General features: G+C 55.7%; 1 protein-coding gene across 1 annotated transcript in view; it reads left to right on the top strand.

Annotated features, from left to right (window-relative positions):
• The window catches only part of CCDC57 (coiled-coil domain containing 57), a 44,810-nt gene that overhangs the window by 26,259 nt on the left and 8,862 nt on the right, over nucleotides 1-9,689 (top strand). The window contains exons 9-12 of the mRNA XM_081805943.1: nucleotides 2,810-2,973; nucleotides 3,092-3,314; nucleotides 3,853-4,005; nucleotides 8,316-8,419. Of these exons, the coding sequence (XP_081662069.1) occupies nucleotides 2,810-2,973; nucleotides 3,092-3,314; nucleotides 3,853-4,005; nucleotides 8,316-8,419 (644 nt within the window). The remainder of the gene's footprint in view (nucleotides 1-2,809; nucleotides 2,974-3,091; nucleotides 3,315-3,852; nucleotides 4,006-8,315; nucleotides 8,420-9,689) is intronic.

Raw genomic sequence — 9,689 nt, forward strand, 5'->3', positions numbered from 1 at the left:
GAGGGACACGGAGGAGTGCGGGTCCACGCTAGAAGCTGGAAGAGGCAGGAAGGGTTCTAGCCAGGGCCCCCGAGGGAGCGTTTGCTTCCGGCCTGAGGCACATGCCCCACGGTCAGCGTCACAGGAGGCCCCAGCCCCCCACAGGTCTCACCTCAAGGCCCCTGAGGGAAGCCGTGTCGCTGGGAAATCGGGGAAACACGGCAGGGGAGGTGGCTTCCGGGGCAGCGCCAGGGGCTGTGTGTCCAGTAGTCCGACCTCTGTCCTTTATGAAAGGTCACTTGCCCGGTTGCATGCATGGAGGCTGAGCAGGGACCGCGTCAGTCCCCGGCGGTGACGGCCCCAGGCTCGGAAGACCCGGCCCTCCCGGTGCTACGGGGCGCAGGACAGTGCACAGCCCGTGCCAGACAAGATCGTGGCTCTCGGAGCTGGCTGGGCTGCCCCAGGGTTTGGGGGCTGATGCTGCCGTCCCGTCCTACAGATGAGGGAGCCAGGACCCCGAGAGGGGTGGTCCCTGCCCCACAGCGGCAGAGGGAGCATCTGAGCAGGGCCGGGCCAGCGGCAGGTCCCACGCGGCTCTGCTCTGGGGTCTGTGCAGGGGCAGCTGTGACGTTTTGTGCGAGACGTTCCGCCGGGCATGGGAAAGGGAGGTTGGGGGTTTGCAGGGTGACAGGTGGCCCTTCCTGTCTGCAGTGTCCGCGGCGAGCAGTGGGGCCGCGGAGGGCGTGACGGGGGGAGGGTGTTGGAAAGCTGAGGTCTGTGTTCAGTAGAAAAAGAGCTAGCTGCCTTCTGGAGGGAGAAGTAACGTGTGGCCACTGCAAGAACTCAACAATCTCCGTTCAGCGGCGTGGCCTCGAACCAGGCGGACCGGAGGTCCAACCCGGCTCAGCTCCTGTGTGGCCTGGAGCAGGCTTCCTCTCGCAGCCTCCAGGGCACTTTCGTGGCAAATGAAAGAGTGGCCGGCGCGTGGCAGTGGGTTGAGCACGCGGGGGCAGCGTGGAGACGGCGTGGCGGCTGGGTCAGACCTCGTTAGCTCGAGCGTCCATTGCTTCATCTGTGTGATGCATCCCCTTCGCAGAGCATTGAAGGGGGGCTGTGACCCAGCGCCTGGCCCTCCAGAGGACGTGGAAGTACCCGTGGTCGGGCCTTTCAGGCACTCTGGTGCGTTTCTCTAGTTGCCTCTTCCTGTGGGTCTTAAACGTGCCCCCATGCACGTACTATTTTTATAGACTTCAGGTTGTGCTATATAATTTTGAGTCTTTTTTTCCACTTCTACGACGACTGTGTTTCATGTCCTTGTGATTCGTCAAAACAACAATGTGCGTGGTTGTGCATTTGACCGTATGGCCCTTCTCTTCCCCGCGGCCGCTGGGCCGGTTAGCGCCTGTCGTCCTAAGGCTGCACGGCCGTGTGGGAGCTTGGTGGAAGCTCACCTTCTGCTCAGGTGGGTCAGTGCCGCAGGACTGGGCAAGCCGCAGGAAGGCTGGAGCTGCGGAGCCTGTGTGGCAGCCGGGGCGGCCGGCCTGTCGGCAGGTGCCTGTCTGTGAGCGGGGCCTCTGCTTGGGCTTGGACCCAGAACTGGGCAGTCCGCCTGCAGGGCCGCGTTCCCTGGCCCGAGCCTCAGGCATCCCGGTCCTGTGCTGGCCTGTGGGCAGACACTCGTTTCCTGGAACGCGTCTGGTTTTCTGGTTGTTTACAGCCAGCAGCAGGCCCCGCTGCAGTGAGCCCCTCGTGGTCACTGTCATTTCTGAAGGATGCCGCCGCTGACCGTTGGATTGCAAGGCAGCTGGGGTGTCCCTTCCTGCACGCCGCACACCAGCCCTCTGTCTCGAGGGTTTCAGCGGCTGTCACGAGGGGTCGGCAGAAACCTGCGTTTGCGCCCGTCACACCACGGAATACCCTGTTTTCCTCTGATCACTTCCGGGAGTTTTCTCTCTACCACTGATCTTTTTTAGCAGTTTGATCATGATGTGCTGTCTGGTGTGATTTTCTTTGTGTTTATTTTGCTTTGGGTTCGGTGGACTTCTTGGATCTGTGGACTTACGTGTTCATCACATTTGTTATAAATGAAGTACTTCGGGCGCCTGGGTGACTCAGTCAGTTAAGCGACTGCCTTCGGCTCGGGTCATGATCCTGGAGTCCTGGGATCGAGTCCCGCATCAGGCTCCCTGCTTGGCAAGGAGCCTGCTTCTCCCTCTGACCCTCCTCCCTCTCATGCACTCTCTATCTCATTCTCTCTGTCTCAAATAAATAAATAAAATCTTTAAAAATAAATAAATAAATGAAGTACTTCTTCTGCTGAGCCTGATGACTCTCTCCAATCTCACTCGGTGCTCGAGCTGCACTTGCTGTTGCCGCCTGCTCGCGCTCACGGAGCCCTCCTCTGCGACGTCCCGTCAGCTCAGTGAATTTCTCATCTCTGTGGGTGGTGTCTGGTTTTCTAAAATTATCTTCCATTCCTCTTCCTGTTATGTCCCTGTTTTTCTTTACACCCTTGAGCGTGTTTATGATCATAACTGCACTGAGCTCTTGGACCACCACTTAGCAGGTCTTCATGGTTCATCTGTGTGATCGCGTGTATTGGAACTTCATTCCTTTTTGTGGCTGAGCGCTGTTCCACTGTGTCACGTTTGTTTTCGTTCACTCGTCCACTGGGGACACTTGTGTTTGCACATTTTGAAAAACGGTGCCGTGAACACGCACGTACAAGTTTTTAGGTGGACGTATGTTTTCGGGGTGGAATTGTGGGTCATGTAGTAACTCCGTGTTTAACCCTTTGAGGAGCCGCCAGACTGTCTTCCCCGCGATGCAGCGGCGCCCGCCCGCAAGCAGCCTTCCCGGCGGCTGACGGCCCCGCGTCGCCTGCCTGTCCTTTCCACGCCAGCCGCCCCATGGGTGGGCGGTGGCTTCCAGGTTTCTCAGGAGAAGCTGCCTTTGGCCAACAGCAGCCTTGTCTTTGCGACAACTAGAAGTTCGGTGTCGTCAGTTGAGCCGGGAGGGCAGACGAGGGGGGCGCGGACACAGCCGGCCCTGGACGGGCAGCGAGCCGCAGGGTTCTTCTGTAGCTGTGAGCATTCTCTTTCTTTCTTGACAGATGCTCCTAAGGCATCACGAGGAAGAAATAAGGGGAAGTTTTCCGTCTAGTGAGATCCAGAGGCTCCAGGAGCAAAACACAAGCTTACGAAGGGCTGTTTCAGAGATGAGGAAAGAAATGGAGACCCTGAGTGACCTCGTTCTTCCTGCTGCCCCGTCAGGGGGTCAGTCCTCCGACACAGAGCAGCCCCGTCCAAGCCCAGAGGCAGCAACTGAGGCTCCTGGTGAGCGAGGGCGAGGGCAGCAGGAGAGGGGAGGGCAGGGGACATGGGTCTCCACTGGGTCCAAGATGGGCTTCCCCTGGAGTCTTATGCATGAACGTCTGCTTTAAAACATTACTTCAAACTGTGGCAGCAGCATTTCCTCGGAGAGAGAGTGTCTTAAGTCCGTGCCTCTGTGTGGGATAACAGCGTGTATTGGTAAAGGGAAGAGGACCGCGAAGGCTGTGTACCTGGCACGGGGAGGTGGCTGGGCACCGGGTTCGAGTGGCGGGCAGCAGGCCTCTCCTCGGAGCGTCCTGTGCTGTAGCCGAGCTGGGCTCCGCCCCGTGCGCGGTGAGGAGGGGCCCAGGAATGGCCATGACACTGCGCATGAAGGCTCACGAGGGGGCGCTGGGTGTCTGCCGGCTTGTGGCGGCCAGTGGCCGTTGTGGGGGGCGGGCCGCGAGCAGGCGGCCCCAGCCTGGGTGGGCCTCTGCCCTGGTGACGGTGGAGGGGAGTGTCAATGTGTATGCCTGTGTATTCACTGGTTTTTTGGGGGCAGATCACGTTACAGTCCTTGAAACAGAAATACGAAACCTAAAGCATAAATTTAAAACCTTGGAAGAACAAGTAGAAGATGTGTTAGATCCTTCCAAGAGGCCCTCCTCTTACACCGACTTTCAGCCCAGCGTCTGCACCTCGGCCAGAGTCCCCGGTAAGAGTCCTTGTCTCGTCCTGTCGCGTGCTCTGCCCCAGTAACACTACCTTTGTTTTGACTGAAATATAAACCTTACAGAAAGTCCTGAAATGCAAATGCACAGGTCAAGGAATGGCCGCAAAGTGTAGGTCCCTGTCCCTGCCTCCAGGAGTCCCCGGGCCAGGCCGTTCTCAAAGTGTTTACGCCGGTTCACCCCTCTGTGTGGGCGCCTCCCTGCCCCACCCCTGCTCCGACAGCACGCAGATGCCCCCTCACCCCGGCTGGGGCGCTGGCCGGGTGGAGGGCCCACCTGGGGGAGCTAGGGGGACGGACGTAGGCCAGGCAGCGCCCTCAAGCTGCCCAGCAGATGGGTTATGAGAAGAGAAGGGAGGGAGCAGGACGCTGCCCCTCTCGATCATCCCATCTCTGCTCAGGAGCTGGATGGCTTCCCAAAGCTGGTATCTTTTATTTCTTTTTCTTTTTTTTTTAAAGATTTTATTTATTTATTCATGAGAGACAGAGAGAGAGAGAGAGAGAGAGAGAGAAGTAGAGGGAGAAGCAGGCTCCCAAGGAGCAGGGAGCCCAATGCGGGACTCGATCCCAGGACCCTGGGATCATGACCTGAGCCGAAGGCAGACGCTTAACCGTCTGAGCCACCCAGGCGCCCTTTTATTTCTTTTTCTTAAGTTACGTTTCCTGGCCGGCATCTCCAGTAGGATGTTGGTAACGGCTGGCTTTCTTCCTGATCCCAGAGAAAAATTTTCAGCATTTCACTTTAATACTTGGTAAGGATTTGGGGACGCAGGGTCAGAGTAAGGAAATTCCTTTCTCTTCCTGTTGTTAGGCAGATCTTTGCTTTTTATTGTGATTCTGTCAGTTCTGCATCATGTGTTCTGAAGCCTTGTCGTTGGATGCGTACAGCCCTAGGATTGCTGTGTTTGTGACGGGGACGGACCCTTCCAGGGTCCCGCAGCTCTCCTTGCCCCGGGGTCCCCTCCGCGTGCTGTTGGTCACTAACCTGGCCTCCCCCTGGTGAGTGTCTGCTCGGCGTGTCTTCGGGATCCTTTCCTCTTTTAGCGTGCTTCTACCACATTTGAAGTGAATTTCTTGTGGACAGCACATAGCTCGGTCAGTTTCTAAAATCCATTTTGCTAATGTTTCTAACCAATATACTTGCACTTGTCGTGTGGAGGGTGAGCAGCCGCTTCCTGCCTGTTTTCTGTCTTCCTGCTCGTGGGTCATCTGCACGTTGTTGGTGTTCCATTGCCATGGGTCAGTGGTTGCTGAGGGCACAGCTCTGGTGGCTGCAGGACCACGGCCAGCTCCCGTCCACACTGCACAGCCTCCCTCGGAAGGTGGAGGTGTGCCTGCCACGCACGCCCCGTGCCCGCGTGGCTGTCACAAACCCTGCCTCTCCTACGTCGGGAGCTGCTTCAGGCAGGATTATCGTTCTTGCTTTGAAATGTCAAACGTACTTCAAAAAACTCAAGAGGAAAGGTGGAGTCTGTGACAGTCAGCTGGACACCTGCCCTTTGCCCTTTGTGTCCTTCCTGCGTCCCGACGTTCCAGGTTCCACATCATCTGCTCTTAGGGCAGGTCTGCTGGTGCCAGATCTTTCCCTTTACCCGAGAAGGGAATGTATTCACTGGTGTCAAAGGAGGAGCTTTCAGCCCTTAATCCAGTGGTGCCACTTCCTCTGAGAAGGCCTCTGCCATCCAGCCCTTTCCCCGACCAGTCGCAGGCCGAGTCTGTTGCTCAGGGCAGGTATCTGATGGTGCTGTGTCTGGACACATGCTTCTTTGGCTTATCATGTTGGGCATTGAATCTGAAGGTTGTTGTCTTTGCCACATTTGGGGAGTTTTCAACCATGACTTCTGCACGTGTTTTCTCGACTCCGTGCTCTTTTTCCCTTTGGGACTCTGGCGGCAAAAACGCTCGCTCTCTTGTTCTTCTCCCACAGGTCGCTGTGGCTCTGTGACTTCTTTCCATCTGTTTCCTCTGTTGTTCAGATGGGCAATTTCTACGTCCATCTTCAAGCGCACAGGCCTGCTGTCACCTCCATGCTGCTCTGGGGCCCTTCGGGGGCACTTTTATTTCGGTTTCAGTTCTAAGATTCCATTGAGTTTTTCTTTATCTTTTACCGCTCTGCTGAAACTTTTCTTCTTCCATTGTTTTAAGACTGTTGATACATTCTTGCTTTAGGTTCCTTGTTCCCTATTCCACATGATCCCGACATCTGCCCTCTCAGTGCTTCATTTGAGTTGGGATTTTCCTGGTTATCGGTGTGATGAGAGACTTTGGATGATGACATGCACATACCAAGGGGATGCTCTGAAACTCCGATCTTTATGACGTCTGTTTGATTCCTCTTCTGCGCTTTCGGGCCCTCCACCTTGCTCAGGCGCAATGCACGTCTGTGTCCTGGCCCGCTCTCTCGGGCTGGGTCTAGACCGAACGGCCCCTTGGTCTCCAGAGCCTTTGCGATGATGCTGTTCTGCTGTGCCTCCTTGTGTGCGGCCCGAGGCCATGGTCCTGGCGCTCTCTGCCCCCTCCCCCCCAGCAGAGCTCAGCTCGCAACACTTCGGCCATCCCCACGCTGCCTGGTTTCCACAGGGGCCCCTCAGGGACTTGGTGCAGAGTTAAGGAATCCCTTTCTCTGCCCTGCGCACCCGCCCCCCCCGCACCCTCCACACATGCTCTTCCCAGGAGGGTGCAGGCGGCTGGTGCAGATGAGCCTCTGTCTGCACCACGCCCGCCTGTGGAGTCCCCCTTCCCTGGCCCTTCCACTGCAGGGAACAGGCCTGGCTGGGGCCTTTCTTGGTGCGAGCTCCCTGGTGTGTCTGGGCTGTGGCTGCTCCAGCATCAGAGCTCGGAAATACAGGAAGGGAACGACGGGGAGCCCGCTGCAGGGTCCCCACCCCCGGAGCCCCCGGCCCTCGCCCGCCGGGCCTCCCCTCACAGCCGCTTTGGGCTTGCAGCTGCACCGAAGGAGAGGGCGGGGCACGCACGCGCTGTCTTGTCCAGAACAGTGAGCTTGCGTCGGTTTTTGAATGTTAAACCAACTTTACATCTCTGGAATAAACTCAACACATGATATATTCTTTTACTGCTATTTTACTGACAATTAATACGTTTATGTTAGTGAGTGACTTTGGCTGTACCCTTTCTTTCTCATGATGCCCATTGTCAAGTTTTAGGACCACGGGTCTGGCCTCAAATGTGTTGGGAGATGTTCCCTATTTCTGTTTTCTGAAAAAGTTTATATTAGACCCATGTTAATTTTTCCTGAACCAATTAATAGAATTCAACTCTGAGCCCCTCTGGGTTTAGGATTTTCTTTGTGAGAAGGTTTTAAAGTGTGAATTCAGTTTTTTTCACAGTAAAGGACGATCCCGATTTTCTTTTTCGTGTGTCACTTTTTGATATTATATTTTACTAGAAAATTGTCCATTTCATCTAGATTTTTAAAAATTGCCTATAGTATTGTCCTTCGAATTTTATTTTACTGTAATTTATTTATTTGAGAGAGAGAGTGAGAGAGAGCATGAGAGCGGGGGTAAGGGGCAGAGGGAGAAGCAGGCTCCCTCCTGAGCAGGGAGCCCGGATGCAGGACTCAACCCCAGGACCCCCAGGATCCTGACCTGAGCCAAAGGCGGATGCTTAACCGACTGAGCCACCAGGCGCCCCTGTTTTTAAATTTTTTTAAAGATTTATTTATTCATTTGAGAGAGAGCATGCACAAGCAGGGGGAGGGGCAGAGGGAGAGGGAGAGAAGCAGACTCCCCGCTCAGTGCAGAGCCCAAAGCGGGACTCGATCTCACGACCCTGAGATCATGACCTGAGCCGAGATCAAGAGTCTCACACTCTACCGACTGAGCCGGCCAGGCAGCCCTGCATTCCAGAAGTTTTGATAAGCAGTGTATTAATGATAATTCAGGTCAAAATAATTTCTAACCTCCACCGATCCCTTCTTTGACCTATGGTCATAAGAAGGTTTCCCTAGTTCCCAAGCAGCTGGGAGGCTGGTGCAGACCAGCCTCCACCTGGCACTAGGTGGCAAGGCCGTACTGTTTTCCTGCAGAGGTTCCTGCTTCCTTGACACGAGGATGAGACTTCATCCCAGCGCCTCTCAGTCTTCATGGGGACCTGCCCCCTTCCGCTCAGCTCTAGAGCATCTTCACTTCCCAGTGGACGTACAGTGACAGCGGGCATCCCCAGGGGAGGGCAGCGAAGCATGCATCTCTGCCCTGGACGACACAGCCTCCACTCCCAGGACCTTCCCCGAGGCTGTAGGAGGCCTGAGCCTGACAGAATCACTCTTTCTGCAGGAGGAGCCGTGTCAGCTGATGGTTCACCCATTGGGCTAGCCCTCAGGAGGCTCAGGGACAGGGCACATCTCACAAACTTCCTGGTGGCCCGGCTCAGGCGGAAGGTAGGGCCGCCCCTTGACACTTGGGCTGGGCAGGTCTTCTGGCTGCACCGCTTGACCGCTCTGTGCCTCGGTTTCCCTCCAAAGAAGGGGTTGTTGTGAGGTCACGTGTGGTCCCTAGAGGGCGCACCGGAGGACCTGGTAAAGGAGTCCAGAGCCTGTTCCCTCTGCCGCACACAGGGCTGCTCCTGCCTCGGGGTGCGACACGCCGGAGCGCGTCCAGGTGCTGAGCTGTGGCGGGACGTGCGGGGCCGGCGATGAGCGTGTCCAGACACCCCGGGGCCTGTGTGGGGTCAGGCCACAGTCACGCACTGGGCCGATGCCCACTGCTTCCTGGGACCCGAGCTCTCCCCTGCCACACGTGTGCCCATGCTTTATTGCTATAAACTCATTTCTCTTTTTTTAGTGTATTTTTCATTGTGGTAAAATACACAAACATAAAGCTTACAGTTTTCAAGCACACGTTCAGTGACGTTAACTATGTTCACAACACTGTAAATGTCACCACCACCTATTATGCCTAGAACTTTTCCATCATCTGAGCAGAAACTGTCCCCATTCAACACCAGCCCCACACCCCTTCCCCTGGGGACATCCGTCCTGCCGCTGGGCTGGATGACTCTCCTGGTACCGGGGTCCTGCAGCAGCTGTCTGTTTGTGACCAGCTCATTTCCCTCAGCACCATGTCCTCAAGGTTGCTCCACAGGTGGGAGCATCAGTCAGTCCTTGACGCCTTCTAAGGCCTGAGTGATATCCATACCTTGTGGATCCATTCATCCAACGGACACTTGGTTGTTTCCACCTTTTGGCACTTGTGAGTAATGCTGTGAACGTGGTGTGCAAACATCCGTGCAAGTCCCTGCTTCCCATTCTTTTGGGTACACGTGTAGGAGCGTAAGTCTATATTTCACTTTTTGAAGAACCACCAAACCATTTTCCCACGTGACTGCACCGTCTTATGTCCCCCCGGCCGTGTGTGAGGATCCCAACAGCCCACATCCTGACCCACATGACCTGTTTTCTGTCTTTTTAATTCTGGCCAATCCAGTGGGTGCGAAGTGGTACCTCACTGTGGTTTTTTTTTTTTTTTTAAAGATTTTATTTATTTATTTGAGACAGAGAGAATGAGAGACAGAGAGCATGAGAGGGAGGAGGGTCAGAGGGAGAAGCAGACTCCCTGCCGAGCAGGGAGCCCGATGCGGGACTCGATCCCGGGACTCCAGGATCATGACCTGAGCCGAAGGCAGTCGCTTAACCAACTGAGCCACCCAGG

This window comes from Leptonychotes weddellii, chromosome 15 (assembly GCF_054177405.1).
Source record: "Leptonychotes weddellii isolate Sample4059 chromosome 15, ASM5417740v2, whole genome shotgun sequence".
NCBI classification, from domain to species: Eukaryota; Metazoa; Chordata; class Mammalia; order Carnivora; family Phocidae; genus Leptonychotes; species Leptonychotes weddellii.